This window comes from Salmo salar, chromosome ssa17, assembly GCF_905237065.1.
Source record: "Salmo salar chromosome ssa17, Ssal_v3.1, whole genome shotgun sequence".
NCBI lineage: Eukaryota > Metazoa > Chordata > Actinopteri > Salmoniformes > Salmonidae > Salmo > Salmo salar.
The window spans coordinates 22,317,501-22,337,120 of NC_059458.1; the positions used below are offsets into that span (position 1 = coordinate 22,317,501).

The 19,620-nt window shown below is 43.6% G+C and overlaps 1 protein-coding gene across 6 annotated transcripts in view; it reads right to left on the bottom strand.

Moving 5' to 3' along the window:
• LOC106575518 (phospholipid-transporting ATPase IH) overlaps positions 1-19,620 on the bottom strand; it is a 71,354-nt gene that overhangs the window by 5,238 nt on the left and 46,496 nt on the right. For 4 of the 6 annotated variants that reach the window (XM_045699010.1, XM_045699008.1, XM_045699011.1 and 1 more), the window contains exons 13-25: positions 17,206-17,372; positions 16,505-16,576; positions 16,292-16,365; positions 14,587-14,690; positions 13,352-13,533; positions 8,964-9,215; positions 8,453-8,630; positions 7,426-7,528; positions 7,117-7,262; positions 6,981-7,040; positions 6,690-6,817; positions 2,162-2,297; positions 1,406-1,429 (exon numbers count right to left, since the gene is read on the bottom strand). In XM_045699010.1, the coding sequence (XP_045554966.1) occupies positions 1,406-1,429; positions 2,162-2,297; positions 6,690-6,817; positions 6,981-7,040; positions 7,117-7,262; positions 7,426-7,528; positions 8,453-8,630; positions 8,964-9,215; positions 13,352-13,533; positions 14,587-14,690; positions 16,292-16,365; positions 16,505-16,576; positions 17,206-17,372 (1,626 nt within the window). The remainder of the gene's footprint in view (positions 1-1,405; positions 1,430-2,161; positions 2,298-6,689; positions 6,818-6,980; positions 7,041-7,116; positions 7,263-7,425; positions 7,529-8,452; positions 8,631-8,963; positions 9,216-13,351; positions 13,534-14,586; positions 14,691-16,291; positions 16,366-16,504; positions 16,577-17,205; positions 17,373-19,620) is intronic. The other 2 variants (XM_045699009.1, XM_045699013.1) reach the window with 1 other exon arrangement.

The window sequence follows — 19,620 nt, forward strand, 5'->3', positions numbered from 1 at the left end:
ATTTCCTTTGCATTACTACATATGTTTGTGGCTTTGTATAGCTTTTTAAATGAGCAATTATCCAGGATTAATCAATACAAAAATCACACAGTTTAGTTGTATTTTCCAGAGATGTTTTTTTCATTCAGTTATATGACGTCAAACCAGTGCGGAGATGGAAAATGAATATTAAACTATTTTCAAGCTTCTTTTATTAAAACAACAACACTATGTCCCCTATTTCTCTTAATTCTGTATTTAAAGTAAAGAATAACCTGAAATTACCAAAATGTGTCAATAAAATAAATATTTTTACAAATAAAACCTGTTCTGTATGTTCAAATAGCTTGTGATGTTGATGGAATGCTAATACCCAAACCAACGGTGATGAGGGTCAACAACATGAAGATACCTACCAACACATTAACCCACCTGCTTTCCTCAATTCACCCCAATATATGAATATACCTGACAAACCTTGACTGAGGGAGAACTGTCCTTTTGACAGTCAAAATGAGCTGCTTCTTTAAAACTACTGCAAGGGCCAATGAAATGCAGTGATAGAAGAGAACCTTGAAAAACAGACTCCTTCTGTCTGTGTTGTTTTAACTTCCTCTTTTCTTTCTTTCTTTCCTTTTTTCTGCCAGATATACCACCAAGACAATAAGTTAGAGATAGAAGTCTAGAAATCGCCACAGACGGTCATTTTGTTTAAAACTGCATAACTATGACATATCCAACCTGACATGTCCTATACAACAATATCTGTCAAATGTACTTGGCCATTCATTTCCTTTGTCACATACTGTAGTCTATAGTGTATGGGTGGAACAGTGTGAACCCTAAGCTCCAATATACTGCAGCCTGAGCCAGTCTTACAGTCTCAGCCTTGCGTTCTGACAGGAGATGACATCTTAGAGTAGGGGTAGCCAATCCTGGTCCTGGAGGGTCGCGGCGTTTACAGGCTTTTGTTCCAGCCCAGCTCTAACACACCAGATCAATTGTGTTATAGATCGATACCATTAGTTGATTATCTACAACAGGTGTGTTAAAGCTGGGCGGAAACAAAACCCTGACCTAAAGACTCAATATGAGCCGTTCTCTACCACCATCCATGGTAGATGTCTACTAGCAGAAACCGCTGTTGTACTGGACACACAAACAACATGAGGAGGTCTGACTACGGCAACTACACAATGAGACAAGAGTGGAGTTGGAGTATGGGTTTACTATTCCTACACTGATATACCTACAGCTCATTGGCCTATACAGGCAGTAGGGGTTGGATATGAGGGGATACCTATTGGATGAGGTGATGACGGGCGGTTTGGTTACGCAATGTGACGGGCAGTGGAGGAGGAGGGGGGCGGGGAAACAGTCCAACTAAAACTAAACCAGGGTGACAGACAGATAGGGACAGGCTTACCATCTGTGTGTTGGTTGTCATTAGCTGAGGAGAGGACGAGAAGCATAAAGAACAAGCAACATAAAGGTAAGAGGAGAAGAAGAGGAGGAGGAAGAAGAGGAAGAAAATAAAAGAAAGAACTGGAAGCCGGAAAACTAAAACATCTGATATTCAAAGGAAATAAAGCAAAAACAGGCAAATCAAAGCAATCCAAAAGGTTAAAGTGATATAAATGAAGAAATATAAAAGGAGAAAGAGCACAGAGAAAGATGTCCGCAGACTCAACATGCTCTCCTTTCCTAGAGATGAAGGGGAGATCCGGTCATGGTTTTATGCAAAGGATCACAGGTGAATCTGCAGGCCAGGAGATCTTATGTCATCCATTTACCTAGAATCACCACACCTTCCACAGACGACAGCTGTTCTGACTGAAGTTCCAGAATGTTGTTCACTAACATGAATTCAATGTCAAATGAACTCAAAGGTCCATGTTGAATTGTGGGTAAAAGCTGGGTCAAAACTTGATGAAAAGTATGTACATTGATGACAATTACGTACGTCGATCCAACCTGTGTGTGACCAGTGAACTCACTCATAACCCACAGTCACAATCAGCCACTCCACATCACATTCACTGGACACTCCTTCACGGCAGGAAAATAAACACTTGACATGGGCTTGGAGAAGTGCAGTATGATCAGACGATCATTATATACATCACACCAACATATACTCTTTAACGCAGTACAACAGTAGCCACGGCGATGGTGTCTTTACCTGTCCATTGCTGGTGAAGGTGCTGTTGTTGAACAGGAAGTAAGAACCAAAGAAGAAGACGACGGCGTCGAATACCCCCAGGAAGGTCCAGTAGATGAAAATGGGCCAACGCAGAAGAGAGTTCTTAGCTATGTCCCTGTAGAGAGGAAACATTACAGTACACATTATATACAGTAAATATAGGAGGGAGTTCTTAGCTATGTCCCTGTAGAGAGGAAACATTACAGTACACATTATATACAGTAAATATAGGAGGGAGTTCTTAGCTATGTCCCTGTAGAGAGGAAACATTACAGTACACATTATATACAGTAAATATAGGAGGGAGTTCTTAGCTATGTCCCTGTAGAGAGGAAACATTACATTACACATTATATACAGTAAATAAAGGAGGGAGTTCTTAGCTACAGTGAGGGAAAAAAGTATTTGATCCCCTACTGATTTTGTACGTTTGCCCACTGACAAAGAAATGATCAGTCTATAATTTTATTGGAAGGTTTATTTGAACAGTGAGAGACAAAATCCAGAAAAATGCATGTCAAAAATGTTATAAATTGATTTGCATTTTAATGAGGGAAATAAGTATTTGACCCCCTCTCAATCAGAAAGATTTCTGGCTCCCAGGTGTCTTTTATACAGGTAACGAGCTGAGATTAGGAGCACACTCTTAAAGGGAGTGCTCCTAATCTCAGCTTGTTACCTGTATAAAAAGAAACCTGTCCACAGAAGCAATCAATCAATCAGATTCCAAACTCTCCACCATGGCCAAGACCAAAGAGCTCTCCAAGGATGTCAGGGACAAGATTGTAGACCTACACAAGGCTGGAATGGGCTACAAGATCTTCACCAAGCAGCTTGGTGAGAAGGTGACAACAGTTGGTGCGATTATTCGCAAATGGAAGAAACACAAAAGAACTGTCAATCTCCCTCGGCCTGGGGCTCCATGCAAGACCTCACCTCGTGGAGTTGCAATGATCATGAGAACGATGAGGAATCTGCCCAGAACTACACGGGAGGATCTTGTCAATGATCTCAAGGCAGCTGGAACCATGGTCACCAAGAAAACAATTGGTAACGCGCTACGCCGTGAAGGACTGAAATCCTGCAGCGCCCGCAAGGTCCCCCTGCTCAAGAAAGCACATATACATGCCCGTCTGAAGTTTGCCAATGAACATCTGAATGATTCAGAGAACAACTGGGTGAAAGTATTGTGGTCAGATGAGACCAAAATGGAGCTCTTTGGCATCAACTCAACTCGCCATGTTTGGAGGAAGAGGAATGCTGCTTATGACCCCAAGAAAACCATCCCCACCGTCAAACATGGAGGTGGAAACATTATGCTTTGGGGGTGTTTTTCTGCTAAGGGGACAGGACAACTTCACCGCATCAAAGGGACGATGGACGGGGCCATGTACCATCAAATCTTGGGTGAGAACCTCCTTCCCTCAGCCAGGCATTGAAAATGGGTCGTGGATGGGTATTCCAGCATGACAATGACCCAAAATACACAGCGGCTCAAGAAGAAGCACATTAAGGTCCTGGAGTGGCCTGGCCAGTCTTCAGACCTTAATCCCATAGAAAATCTGTGGAGGGAGTTGAAGGTTCGAGTTGCCAAATGTCAGCCTCGAAACCTTAATGACTTGGAGAAGATCTGCAAAGAGGAGTGGGACAAAATCCCTCCTGAGATGTGTGCAAACCTGGTGGCCAACTACAAGAAACGTCTGACCTCTGTGATTGCCAACAAGGGTTTTGCCACCAAGTACTAAGTCATGTTTTGCAGAGGGGTCAAATACTTATTTCCCTCATTAAAATGCAAATCATTTTATAACATTTTTGACATGCGTTTTTCTGGATTTTTGTTGTTGTTATTCTGTCTCTCACTGTTCAAATAAACCTACTATTAAAATTATAGACTGATCATTTCTTTGTCAGTGGGCAAACGTACAAAATCAGTAGGGGATCAAATACTTTTTTCCCTCACTGTACAGTAAATATAGGAGGCAGATCTTAGCTATGTCTCTATAGAGAACAGACAAGAGATCCATGTTATCTGATGACCAGACATCTGAGCATAATGCTTGCATTACATTAGTCTATATACTATGCATTTTTGGATTTAATTAGATGGTTCTATGTTTTCCCATTAATCTGTAGATTCCTTTCAATTCATACTAATGTCTGACACATTTAGATTTTGGGGTGAATTGTCCCTTTAACCAGAAGAATTCCAAGCTAACAGCAATCACACTTTCTATTAGTCTCCAGAACTAAAACAGCATTCCTCCACCACAACCGTGAGCAAGGCAACATTGATTTAACAGTTAGCTGACAAATCCAGGCATGGAGGAATGACCTGACGCCAGTCAGATGCCTTTCTGCCTGCTGCATTGTTAGTCTAAATTTTCCACACAATTACCCATAGGTAGCTAGCAGGAAAATGGAGTATTGATTGTCACCAGGCAGAGAGAGGAAAAGCAAACAAAAACATCAAGCATTTACTGGCAACACCACTGAACAATGTGAGCTTTATACTGTATATATGGATTCACAAACAAGTGTGTCTACGTGATTCTATTATTATCTTGTAACATCTTACATCTTGAGAATGTGAATTCGGCTGTTGTTTAGTAACGGAGTTCATATGAGGAGAGAGATGGCAGTTGCAGTTTGCCAAGAGCTGATAGGAGTTTACAATTATCTGCTCCGTATGATCTGAGGAAACGCTGTGGAAGAGATCAACTGAGGAACATTCCCAATGTGAAATTATCTGACAGTCTACAGAAATGTATCACATCACACTATTGCATGCTGGGACAGGCAGTTTGTGGGTAGCACCTACACTATATATACAAAAGTATGTTGACACAACATCTAATTAATGGATTCAGCTATTTCAGCCACACCCGTTGCTGACAGGTGTATACTACCGTTCAAAAGTTTGGGGTCACTTAGAAATGTTTTAAAAGGCTAATTGATCATTAGAAAACCCTTTTGCAGTTATGTTAGCACAGCTGAGAACTGTTAGGCTGATTAAAGAAGCAATTAAACTGGCCTTCTTTAGACTAGTTGAGTATCTGGAGCATCAAAACTTGTGAGTTCGATTACAGGCTCAAAATTGCCAGAAACAAAGAACTTTCTTCTGAAACTCATCAGTCTGTTCTTGTTATATTAGAGTATCGAGTTTGAGAAACAGACGCCTCACAGGCAGCTTCATTAAATAGTACCCACAAAACACCTTTCCAACAAGTCAGTTAGTCAAATTTCCGCCCTGCTAGAGCTGCTCCGGTCAACTGTAAGTGCTGTTATTATGAAGTGGAAACGTCTAGGAGCAACAACGGCTCAGCCACGAAGTAGTCGTCCACACAAGCTCACAGAACGGAACTGCCGAGTGCTGAAGCGTGTAGCACATACAAATAGTCTGTCCTCGGTTGCAACACTAACTACCGAGTTCCAAACTGCCTCTGGAAGCAACATAAGCACATGAACTGTTCGTCGGGAGCTTCATGAAATGGGTTTCCATAGCCGAGCAGACGCACACAAGCCTAAAATCACCGATTGATGGAAGCTGAAGGATGGGATTAAAAACAAACAAAAGATAACTAACGTAAAATATACTGTTCGTGAAGTGTATATAGTATGTATAAGCTGGAAGTATAAGCCTAAGTGTTGTTGTCCATTAGTTTACTCCAATTAGGGGAGGAGTGGTAGGGTTAGGGGAAAATAATAAATGAAAATATATTTTGAAAAAGATGTACACAAAAATATATATGGGGGATTTGAAATGATGCAGACAATTACATTGATAGAGGCTACAATCTGCAGTATTACAGCTGACATGGTATAAAGCTCGCCGCCATTGGACTCTGGAGCAGTGGAAACACGTTCTCTATAGTGATGACTCACGCTTCACCATCTGGCAGTCCGACGGATGAATCTGGGTTTGGAGGATGGCAGGAGAACGCTACCTGCCTGAATGGATAGTGCCAACTGTAAAGTTTAGTGGAGGAATAATGGTCTGGGGCTGTTTTTTATTGTCCGGGCTAGGCCCCTTAGTTCCAGTGAAGGGATATCTTAACGCTACAGTATACAATGACATTCTAGACGATTCTGTGCTTCCAACATTGTGGCAAGAGTTTGGGGAAGGCCCTTTCCTGTTTAAGTATGACAATGCCCCTGTGCACAAAACGAGGTTCAAACGGAAATGGTTTGTCGAGATCGGTGTGGAAGAACTTGACTGGCCTGCACAGAGCCCTGACCTCAACCCCATCAAACACTTTTGGGATGAATTGGAACGCCAACTGTAAGCCAGCTTAATCGCCTAACATCAGTGCCCGACCTCACTAATGCTCTTCTGGTTGAATGGAAGCAAGTCCCTGTAGCAATGTTCCAACATCTAGTGGAAAGTCTTCCCAGTAGAGTGGAGGCTGTTATAGCAGCAAAGGGGGGACCAACTCCGAATTAATGCCCTTGGTTTTGGAATGAGATGTTCGGCGAGTAGGTGTCCACATACTTTGGTCATGTAGTGTACCTGTAGAGGGAGGGGTCTTTCTTGAGGATGTCCATGTTGATGTGCTGCTCGATGAGGCTGAAGAGCAGGATGGGTAGAGAGGTAAAGCTGATATTGTACAGTGTCAGATAGGCTGTGTCATACAGCGGCTGGAGAGAGACAGGATGGAGAGAACAGCCAAGATCAGTCATTTAAAACAATATTTATATCTTACTCATTTGTCATGCATTCTTAACCAGAGAAAAACTATTCAAACTTCTCCACAAAGTCATGGTTTAAAGTACTACAATTTTGGGCACATCTTTTATGTACCTGTTGGGAGAAGCCACAGAAGAACTGGTAGAGGAACTGAGGGAAGATGAAGGCGACATTCTGAGGAAAAAGAAAATAATGTTTTACTGCTTAATCATCAGTAGTCCTATGTTACATTTAGTGAGAAAACACTGACTTTGTAGAAGAAGTACTGGACGAGCTCTGAGATGCGGATGTAGTAGTAGTGTCCGTGAACCAGCAGCATCTTCTTCAGGTGTTTGAACTTCGGGATGGCGTAGTCGCTGTTCCGCGCTGCCTGGCGACCCTCTTTACCCATGATGCCTTAGGGGAGGACATGACTGAGCGCTTTTACCATTTGTTATGCAAGTCATATACATGAATACAAATATATAAAACTATATTCAAATATATATCTAAATCGTATTCAAATTCAATTAACTTTATTGGAAAGAGTTCCATTTACAGTGAACAGGGTAATACTAACCGATGCCCACGTGAGCCTCCAGGATCATGCTAACATCATTAGCCCCGTCTCCAATGGCTAGCGTGATTGGGTGTTCTGGAGACGATTTGATCAGCTTCACAATCTGGTAACACAACGTTTCAGGATCAGTGAGATAACCATTTCTTAAAATCTGTAATTCATCAAAGATATGTCTAATACAGACCATCTTTGTAAAGAGAGTTAGAGCTAAACCTACAGACATTGTTATATGAACCTAACCGCTGTATATTCACGTGACAGAGAGGATACATGTGGTAGTAAGACTTCCTATGTGAATGTCACTCCAAATTACATCACAGCCCATATTCCTCTGCCTCCTAGCACAGTGGAGGAGAACTAGAGGTAAGAGTGGTATTGTGCAGTAAGAGATAGTGATGGTCATATCAGACAGAGCTCAATAGAACTCCTCAGTAAGAGATAGTGAGTCATATCAGACAGAGCTCAATAGAACTCCTCAGTAAGAGATAGTGAGTCATATCAGACAGAGCTCAGTAGAACTCCTCAGTAAGAGATAGTGAGTCATATCAGACAGAGCTCAGTAGAACTCCTCAGTATGAGATAGTGAGTCATATCAGACAGAGCTCAGTAGAACTCCTCAGTAAGAGATAGTGACAGTCATATCAGACAGAGCTGAATATAATATACTGTAACTCCTCAGTCCCAAATAATGTATGCTATGACAGGTGGGGTCTAATGTGAGAGAAAGAGAGAGAGAAGAGAGGGAGACAGAAAGATAATGGGTCGGAGAGAAATAGAGTGGAGAGAGAGCGAGTGAGGGAGAGAGGGGCAACAGTCTGGAGTGGCACTAATTGGTGACCAGAGACCAGAGGTGGGGGAGGGAGGGAGGTAGTGGAGTCCATTAGAGAGGTAAAACATCAACTAGCTCAACACTCCATCAGACTGTGTCAGTGCTTCCTTCACTTAACCTAGCCATGACGGATCACATGACACGAAAGAAACAGGTGTGGAAACGTGTCGTTTGAAATAACTCGGCCTGTTAGGCTACCTGTGCTTTCTGGAGGGGCGCCATGCGGCAGCAGAGCACAGCGCTGCAGTTCCTACAGATCTCCAGGAAGATCTCCTTGTAGTTCCCCTGACTGGAGTCCTCCTGACTGGGCTTCAGCACCGCAGACAGGGTGGCCCCGTCGATGATCAGACCGTAATCCACACAGTCAGCAGACAGACTGGACACACACACACACACGTTAACACACACAGTCTTTAACTAACCTTGTGGGGACACACAATTTATAACCATTCAAAATCCTATTTTCCCTAACTCCTAACCCTAAACCTAACTCTAACCCCAAAATCTAACCTTAACCTAACCCCTAACCCTAATTCTAACCCTAATTCTACCTTAACCCTAAACCACACTAGACTAACAAAATGTCCCCAGTTGGTAAAATGTCTGTATGTTTACTATTCTTGTGGGGACCTCTGGTCCAAGTGCATGTGTGTGTGTGCGTGCGTGCGTGCGTGCGTGTGTGAGTGCGTGTTGGGATCCCGGCACCCACCCTGAGAAGGTGTCTCTGGTCATGCTACCATGCTGTCTGAGTACGGTTTTACTCAGGTCAAACAGAACGTCATGTAGACTCTGTTCCTCGGTGCGTTTGGTGGTCAGCTCCAGTATCTGTGTGGAGCGGCGGAACAGCTTGCTAGCGTAACAAGTAGCCGCCGCCGTCTCCATCTTGTCTCCGGTCAGCACCCACACCTTCATCCCAGCCTTCTGGAGAGACTCGATGGTGTCTGCTGCCTTGTCCTGGAGCCTGGAGAACAGGCAATATAAAGTCAGGCAGCAGTCAATGGAGCAACGCTGTACATGGTCATCAGCAGTCAATGGAGCAACGCTGTACATGGTCATTAGCAGTCAATGGAGCAACGCTGTACATGGTCATCAGCAGTCAATGGAGCAACGCTGTACATGGTCATTAGCAGTCAATGGAGCAACGCTGTACATGGTCATTAGCAGTCAATGGAGCAACGCTGTACATGGTCGTTAGCAGTCAATGGAGCAACGCTGTACATGATCATCAGCAGTCAATGGAGCAACGCTGTACATGGTCATTAGCAGTCAATGGAGCAACGCTGTACATGGTCATTAGCAGTCAATGGAGCAACGCTGTACATGGTCATCAGCAGTCAATGGAGCAACGCTGTACATGGTCATTAGCAGTCAATGGAGCAACGCTGTACATGGTCATCAGCAGTCAATGGAGCAACGCTGTACATGGTCATTAGCAGTCAATGGAGCAACGCTGTACATGGTCGTTAGCAGTCAATGGAGCAACGCTGTACATGATCATTAGCAGTCAATGGAGCAACGCTGTACATGGTCATCAGCAGTCAATGGAGCAACGCTGTACATGGTCATCAGCAGTCAATGGAGCAACGCTGTACATGGTCATCAGCAGTCAATGGCGCAACGCTGTACATGGTCATCAGACTGAACGCTGCATTCTGTCAATCTTTCAAGATTTTTTCTAAATCTCTAATTCTACCACATCCATACAGAGCAGAGATGATTTGTTCAGGTTTAGAATAAAAGTAGAATGGAATGGTGCAGACACGCAGTTCAGAATAAAAGTAGAATGGAATGGTGCAGACCCAAACAGTTCAGAATAAAAGTCCTACACCAACTATCTCCAGTAAGATACCGTTGTCAAAACGTAGTGTAGTTCTGTTTTACACTGTAAAAGTATCTAAATGTAGTTAAGTACAGTACAGTCGTGGCCAAAAGTTTTGAGAATGACTCAAAAAAGAATTTTCACAAAGTCTGCTGCCTCAGTTTGTATGATGCCAGTTTGCAAATACTCCAGAATGTTATGAAGAGTGATCAGATGAATTGCAATTAATTGCAAAGTCCCTCTTTGCCATGCAAATTAACTGAATCCCAAAATAACATTTCCACTGCATTTCAGCCCTGCCACAAAAGAACCAGCTGACATCATGTCAGTGATTCTCTCGTTAACACAGGTGTGAGTGTTAACGAAGACAAGGCTGGAGATCACTCTGTCATGCTGATTGAGTTCAGATAACAGACTGGAAGTTTCAAAAGGAGGGTGGTGCTTGGAATCATTGTTCTTCCTCTGTCAACCATGGTTACCTGGAAGGAAACATGTGCTGTCATCATTGCTTTGTACAAAAAGGGCTTCACAGGGAAGGATATTGCTGCCAGTAATCAACCATTTATCGGATCATCAAGAACTTCAAGGAGAGTGGTTCAAGTGTTGTGAAGAAGGCTTCAGGGCGCCCAAGAAAGTCCAGCAAGCGCCAGGACCGTCTCCTAAAGTTGATTCAGCTGCGGGATCGGGGCACCACCAGTACAGAGCTTGCTCAGGAATGGCAGCAGGCAGGTGTGAGTGCATCTGCGCACACAGTGAGGCGAAGACTTTTGGAGGATGGCCTGGTGTCAAGAAGGGCAGCAAAGAAGCCACTTCTCTCCAGGAAAAACATCAGGGACATACTGATATTCTGCAAAAGGTACAGGGATTGGACTGCTGGGGACTGGGGTAAAGTCATTTTCTCTGATGAATCCCCTTTCTGATTGTTTGGGACATCCGGAAAAAAGCTTGTCCGGAGAAGACAAGGTGAGCGCTACCATCAGTCCTGTGTCATGCCAACAGTAAAGCATCCTGAGACCATTCATGTGTGGGGTTGCTTCTCAGCCAAGGGAGTGGGCTCACTCACGATTTTGCCTAAGAACACAGCCATGAATAAAGAATGGTACCAACACATCCTCCGAGAGAAACTTCTCCCAACCACCCAGGAACAGTTTGGTGACAAACAATGCCTTTTCCAGCATGATGGAGCACCTTGCCATAAGGCAAAAGTGATAACTAAGTGGCTCGGGGAACAAAACATCAATATTTTAGGTCCATGGCCAGGAAACGCCGCAGACCTTAATCCCATTGAGAACTTGTGGTCAATCCTCAAGAAGCGGGTGGACAAACAAAAACCCACAAATTCTGACAAACTCCAAGCATTGATTATGCAAGAATGGGCTGCCATCAGTCAGGATGTGGCCCAGAAGTTAATTGACAGCATGCCAGGGCGGATTGCAGAGGTCTTGAAAAAGAAGGGTCAACACTGCAAATATTGACTCTTTGCATCAACTTCATGTAATTGTCAATAAAAGCCTTTGACACTTATGAAATGCTTGTAATTATACTTCAGTATTCCATAGTAACATCTGACAAAAATATCTAAAGACGCTGAAGCAGTAAACTTTGTGAAAATTAATATTTGTGTCATTCTCAAAACTTTTGGCCACTACTGTACACAGGAGGCTGGTGGCACCTTAATTGGGGAGGACAGGCTAGTGGTAATGGCTGGAGCGGAATTAGTGGAATGGTATCAAATACACCAAACGTGTGGTTTCCGTGTGTTTGATGCCATTCCATTCTCCCCATTAGAACCATTATTATGAGCCGTCCTCCCCTCAGCAGCCTCCACTGGTACAGTAAATTGGCTTTGGGGTGTTGAGCTGGAGTGGGTTTGGGGAGTTGGTTTGTTGCAGCAGCAGTCCAACGTCACAGAGCAGGGAAGTCTGTAACGAAGCTGCAGTGCAGTTAGGATTCACAGCTCCCTACACCGCTGCTGCCTGCCAACCAGCCAATTACTACCACAGCCCAGGAGTCACAGACAAACACACAGACGGATGGACGGAAAAACAAACGGACAGAAAAACAGAAAGACACACACACACACACATCAACATGCACACACAAAGACAGATGTGAAGGAAGATGGTGAGACTAAAACACTACACACTCACTAACACTAACACACAGATAGACAGATAGCGAAGTGAGTGAGAGAAAGGCAGCGTGATGGACTGTGACTGACTCTCTTTAATGGGGCAGAAGCAGACCTGATACCAGAGTAAAACCTCTGGTGCTTCAACATGACGTCTGTGCTGACAGACAGAAGAGCAGCAAGAGACCCCACTTCATCAGCTGCTATGGATGTCTGGCAGAGATCAATAACAGTGGAACTCTAATGTGGTTATCTGCTCATTAGCTGGCTGCACTGGGGACTGACACACAAAACATATTGACTGACTGACTACTGACGCTACTGTTCATGTTAGGCCTGAGAGACTGTAGGACTGCAGCTAACTAATATTACTGGTTCACAGGCTGCTTTGGGAAAGAACAAGTACCATCATTACAGGAATGGTCAGCCTTATAGTTCTACAATGTGATTCGTTCAATAGCTAACATCGTTACAGGAACGGTCAGCCCTATAGTTCTACAATGTGATTCGTTCAATAGCTAACATCATTACAGGAACGGTCAGCCCTATAGTTCTACAATGTGATTCGTTCAATAGCTAACATCATTACAGGAACGGTCAGCCCTATAGTTCTACAATGTGATTCGTTCAATAGCTAACATCCCAGACTGGGTCAGTGAGTCTGATTGTCATTAATTAACTATGCAAACTAGGGCTTGGAGAGTGAGGTTGACTTTCAGTTGAAGGAAATCAAATTGTATTAGTCACATGCGCTGAATACAACAGGTGTAGACCTTACAGTGAAATGCCCCTAACCAACAGTGCAGTTTCGAAAAATACGGAAAAGAATAAGAGATAAAAGTAATTAAAGAGCGGCAGTAAAAGAAATACTCTACAGTTGCTAATCTACTCCGTCTCTCTAGGCCCATACATTGTTAGCTCTAAAGAGAGTTGCCCTTAATATAACTCTTCTGTCCAGAATATAGAAATATAATTAGTAGAAGCAATAGATCTAAAATCCACAAGATAGTGGTTCTGACTCTTCGTTGTGATTCTAGATCGGTACCTGTCCTCCACAGCGGTGGCCCCATGAATATATAAATAGAATTGGGTAGAAAAGACAATGTAGATTGTATGATTCTACGCTGCTGTGGTTCCAGAACGTTACCTGTCCTCCACGGCGGTGGCCCCCAGCAGTATGAAGTCCTTCTCAATGAGGTCATAGGCCTCGGCCAGCTTCCTGTCTCGGTCCTGCAGGGCCAGCTTGGCGCTGTTCAGCAGGTGACACGTCTCCTCGTACTGAGCCACACTCAACTTCCTGTACGCCACGCACAGTGTCCGTAGGCCCTCCTGAAGAGAGAGAGAGAGAGAAATAGACAGAGCGAGAGATAATTATGTTATGCTTTGATATGATTACTGGACACTGATGTTGCAGTTGACAATCCGATAATAACAATTATTCCACTGTTCTGTTAGCTTTTTTCCCCATTAAAAACAGTCAATGACATCACTGACAGAGCAGTGGGTTAGAAAAAGCTGCAGTTTCCACAGACTGGCATCGAGGGACGTCCCACTGGGCAGAGTTTCCATACCAGTTTAGTCTGTGGCAGTAGACTTATGACCTTGACCTTTCACATAAGCAAACACACGCACACACACAGTGAGACCTCAGTTCTGACATTCTCTCAGCGCCAGTCTGGTTCACACCAGCATCACCGCTGGCCATCCCATTGTAACGTAACCAGGGAAACACATTCTCCCTGACAGTCAACAGAAACGGGTCGGCACCGCTGCCAACGGCAACCCAAACTGCATCCACAATTATGTCATCCTTGGCAACCAGCCTGTCCTGATTCTGTCAGTGTGGCGTTGGAGAGATTGGGCCAGAGCCACGGACACACAGGGATCAGTAGACTACCTCCATGTTGGCACCAAACTCTCAATAATGACCGTCAATCACCATCTCAGTTACATTCCATATACAGCTGTCTTGGTGGCCAACATCTTAAGTAAGGACACTACCACTAAAGGATACAAGAACCAGTTAGCATTTAGCAGGGTCTACCATACAGCCATATTTATTTTATTTTATTTCACCTTTATTTAACCAGGTAGGCAAGTTGAGAACAAGTTCTCATTTACAATTGCGACCTGGCCAAGATAAAGCAAAGCAGTTCGACACATATGACAATATACACCTCAAGCAAAGCAAAAATGAAAGTCAAAAATGCATTTGAGGTCAGAAACTCTGAAAGTCTGAGTTTGGAGCTACTTTAGGACAACGGCCTCTAGTGTCTGATAGTGGCTGTGTGTGTGTGTGTGTGTGTGTGTGTGTGTGTGTGTGTGTGTGTGTGTGTGTGTGTGTGTGTGTGTGTGTGTGTGTGTGTGTGTGTGTGTCCTTACCACAGCGTTGTGCTCCACTCTGGCTTTGACCTGCTCCACCTTGCCAGAGATTACCCTGGGGAAGATGGAGGAGTCAGCCCCTTTACAGAACAGGTAGTACTCCCCTGTGGACAACCACACAGTTAAAACTGGTTCCTCATTAGCAGAGAGAAGCATTGTTAGTTTGCAGCAGTGTGTGGCAGACAACACTAGAGATGTTCCTCAGTGAGACTGACTCGACCGTCATTAGTATGCCTTCTGCCTGTTGACCTCCTAGCACACATATGGCCCTCTCTATTAGCATACAGTACACACACACACACACACACACGCACACGCACACACGCACACACAGAATAATGACTGGGTTGCTGTAGTAATGACTGCTTTCATCTATAAAAAGCACCAGCCACTCCCATAGAGACACATCTAGTTTCTGTGTTCTAGTATTATAATGGTAGTAATTGTACTATAGTACAGTACCTCTAGTTTATGTGTTCTAGTATCATAATGGTAGTAATTGTACTATAGTACAGTACCTCTAGTTTATGTGTTCTAGTATCATAATGGTAGTAATTGTACTATAGTACAGTACCTCTAGTTTATGTGTTCTAGTATCATAATGGTAGTAATTGTACTATAGTACAGTACCTCTAGTTTCTGTGTTCTAGTATCATAATGGTAGTAATTGTACTATAGTACAGTACCTCTAGTTTCTGTGTTCTAGTATTATAATGGTAGTAATTGTACTAGAGTACAGTAACATCTAGTTTCTGTGTTCTAGTATTATAATGGTAGTAATTGTACTATAGTACAGTAACATCTAGTTTCTGTGTTCTAGTATTATAATGGTAGTAATTGTACTATAGTACAGTAACATCTAGTTTCTGTGTTCTAGTATTATAATGGTAGTAATTGTACTATAGTACAGTAACATCTAGTTTCTGTGTTCTAGTATTATAATGGTAGTAATTGTACTATAGTACAGTACCTCTAGTTTCTGTGTTCTAGTATTATAATGGCAGTAATTGTACTATAGTACAGTACCTCTAGTTTCTGTGTTCTAGTATTATAATGGTAGTAATTGTACTATAGTACAGTAACATCTAGTTTCTGTGTTCTAGTATTATAATGGTAGTAATTGTACTATAGTACAGTACCTCTAGTTTCTGTGTTCTAGTATTATAATGGTAGTAATTGTACTAGAGTACAGTAACATCTAGTTTCTGTGTTCTAGTATTATAATGGTAGTAATTGTACTAGAGTACAGTAACATCTAGTTTCTGTGTTCTAGTATTATAATGGTAGTAATTGTACTAGAGTACAGTAACATCTAGTTTCTGTGTTCTAGTATTATAATGGTAGTAATTGTACTATAGTACAGTACCTCTAGTTTCTGTGTTCTAGTATCATAATGGTAGTAATTGTACTAGAGTACAGTAACATCTAGTTTCTGTGTTCTAGTATTATAATGGTAGTAATTGTACTATAGTACAGTACCTCTAGTTTCTGTGTTCTAGTATCATAATGGTAGTAATTGTACTAGAGTACAGTAACATCTAGTTTATGTGTTCTAGTATTATAATGGTAGTAATTGTACTATAGTACAGTACCTCTAGTTTCTGTGTTCTAGTATCATAATGGTAGTAATTGTACTAGAGTACAGTAACATCTAGTTTATGTGTTCTAGTATTTTAATGGTAGTAATTGTACTATAGTATAGTACCTGTGGTGGACCTGACGATAACACTCATTCTCCTTCTCACAGAGTCAAAGGTCAATACCTCCAGCAGCTCAAACCTGGATGCAAGAGAGAGAAAGGGAGAAAGAGGTTGGGTTACTGACCACACACACACACGCACACACGCACACGCACACGCACACACAAAGATAAACTGATGCCCACAGGCCTTGGCTGGAGTAATGGACACACACTGACCTCTCGACCTCATCCTCCCTATTAAGAATCTCCATGTGACTGTCCTTCAGCCGCAGATAGGTGAAGCCAAGCCTGGGGGAAAGAGGAATGTACCATTACTGTCAGAACAGGGGAGCAGGTTAAACTGCAGTTAAATGTATGGCTATACAGTGCATTCGGGAAAGTATTCAGACCCCTTGACTTTTTCCATATTTTGTTACGTTACATACAGCCTTATTCTAAAGTGGATTACATTTATGTAAATAAGGTATTTTTGTTTTTTATTTATAATAAAAAACCTGTTTTCGCTTCGTCATTATGGGGTATTGTGTGTAGATTGAAGAGGAAAAACTATTATTTAATCAACTTTAGAATAAGGCTGTAACATAACAAAATGTGGAAAAGGGGAAGGGGTCTGAATACTTTCTGAATACACTGTATATTGTCTATCTATCTAGTTCATTTCAAATCCCTGGGAGTAGGAAAGACTTTCTGCCTTTGTGTGTGTGCATGAGTGAGTGAGTGAGTGAGTGAGTGAGTGAGTGAGTGAGTGAGTGAGTGAGTGAGTGAGTGAGTGAGTGAGTGAGTGAGTGAGTGAGTGGGTGAGTGGGTGAGTGGGTGAGTGGGTGAGTGGGTGATTGAGTGAGAGTGAGTGAGTGAGTAAGTGATTGGGTGATTGAGTGAGAGTGATAGGGTGAGTGTGTGAGTGTCAAGCCAGTCACCTCTTCATGCCCTCCACCAGGGCCACCTCGTCAGGAGAGGATGATATGTAGAAGGAGGTGGCCTTGTTCTGGTGGATACCCATCTTGATGCCATCCACTGTCTCCTCCTCCTTCACCTGTACCGTGTGGCACAGACACAACGCCCGGAAGAACAACTCCTCAGACTCCTGACAAGCCAAGCACAGAGAACACGTCACACACACACACAACACAACACAACACAACAAACACACACATCAACACAAATATACAGGAAACATACACGTTTGAATACATCATTTGGATCCATAGTAAAACACAATCCATGTTTACTAAAGGTCATGCTTCTTAGTCCTCGTACACACAGACATACACAGGAGACAAAGGAATGGCACAGGCTGGTCACCAGAGTGAAGCGGCCCTCTCTAGTCCTGGCACACAGCAGTGTGTGTGTGTGTGTGTGTGTGTGTGTGTGTGTGTGTGTGTGTGTGTGTGTGTGTGTGTGTGTGTGTGTGTGTGTGTGTGTGTGTGTGTGTGTGTGAGAGAGACACTGGATCCCTGGGTGGATGAATGTGTCATCCTTAGAGAAGGTATCAGTGTCACTCTGAGTTTAGGGTTCACCCAGGACATCCAGGTACAAGCTGTTAGTATCCAGCTGGTCTTCATAGGGTCAGGGTTCACCCAGGACATCCAGGTAAAAGCTGTTAGTATCCAGCTGGTCTTCATAGGGTCAGGGTTCACCCAGGACATCCAGGTAAAAGCTGTTAGTATCCAGCTGGTCTTCATAGGGTCAGGGTTCACCCAGGACATCCAGGTAAAAGCTGTTAGTATCCAGCTGGTCTTCATAGGGTTAGGGTTCACCCAGGACATCCAGGTAAAAGCTGTTAGTATCCAGCTGGTCTTCATAGGGTTACGGTTCACCCAGGACATCCAGATAAAAGCTGTTAGTATCCAGCTGGTCTTCATAGGGTTAGGGTTCACCCAGGACATCCAGGTAAAAGCTGTTAGTATCCAGCTGGTCTTCATAGGGTCAGGGTTCACCCAGGACATCCAGGTAAAAGCTGTTAGTATCCAGCTGGTCTTCATAGGGTTAGGGTTCACCCAGGACATCCAGGTAAAAGCTGTTAGTATCCAGCTGGTCTTCATAGGGTTAGGGTTCACCCAGGACATCCAGGTACAAGCTGTTAGTATCCAGCTGGTCTTCATAGGGTTACAATTCACCCAGGACATCCAGGTAAAAGCTGTTAGTATCCAGCTGGTCTTCATAGGGTCAGGGCTCACCAAGGACATCCAGGTAAAAGCTGTTATTATCCAGCTGGTCTTCATAGGGTTAGGGTTCACCCAGGACATCCAGGTAAAAGCTGTTAGTATCCAGCTGGTCTTCATAGGGTCAGGGCTCACCCAGGACATCCAGGTAAAAGCTGTTAGTATCCAGCTGGTCTTCATAAGGTTAGGGTTCACCCAGGACATCCAGGTAAAAGCTGTTATTATCCAGCTGGTCTTCATAGGGTTAGGGTTCACCCAGGACATCCAGGTAAAAGCTGTTAGTATCCAGCTGGTCTTCATAGGGTCAGGGCTCACCCAGGACATCCAGGTAAAAGCTGTTAGTATCCAGCTGGTCTTCATAGGGTTAGGGTTCACCCAGGACATCCAGGTAAAAGCTGTTAGTATCCAGCTGGTCTTCATAGGGTCAGGGCTCACCCAGGACATCCAGGTAAAAGCTGTTATTATCCAGCTGGTCTTCATAGGGTCAGGGTTCACCCAGGACATCCAGGTAAAAGCTGTTAGTATCCAGCTGGTCTTCATAGGGTCAGGGTTCACCCAGGACATCCAGGTAAAAGCTGTTATTATCCAGCTGGTCTTCATAGGGTTAGGGTTCACCCAGGACATCCAGGTAAAAGCTGTTAGTATCCAGCTGGTCTTCATAGGGTTAGGGTTCACCCAGGACATCCAGGTAAAAGCTGTTATTATCCAGCTGGTCTTCATAGGGTTAGGGTTCACCCAGGACATCCAGGTAAAAGCTGTTAGTATCCAGCTGGTCTTCATAGGGTTAGGGTTCACCCAGGACATCCAGGTAAAAGCTGTTAGTATCCAGCTGGTCTTCATAGGGTTAGGGTTCACCCAGGACATCCAGGTAAAAGCTGTTATTATCCAGCTGGTCTTCATAGGGTTAGGGTTCACCAAGGACATCCAGGTACAAGCTGTTATTATCCAGCTGGTCTTCATAGGGTTAGGGTTCACCCAGGACATCCAGGTAAAAGCTGTTAGTATCCAGCTGGTCTTCATAGGGTCAGGGCTCACCCAGGACATCCAGGTAAAAGCTGTTAGTATCCAGCTGGTCTTCATAGGGTCAGGGTTCACCCAGGACATCCAGGTAAAAGCTGTTAGTATCCAGCTGGTCTTCATAGGGTCAGGGCTCACCCAGGACATCCAGGT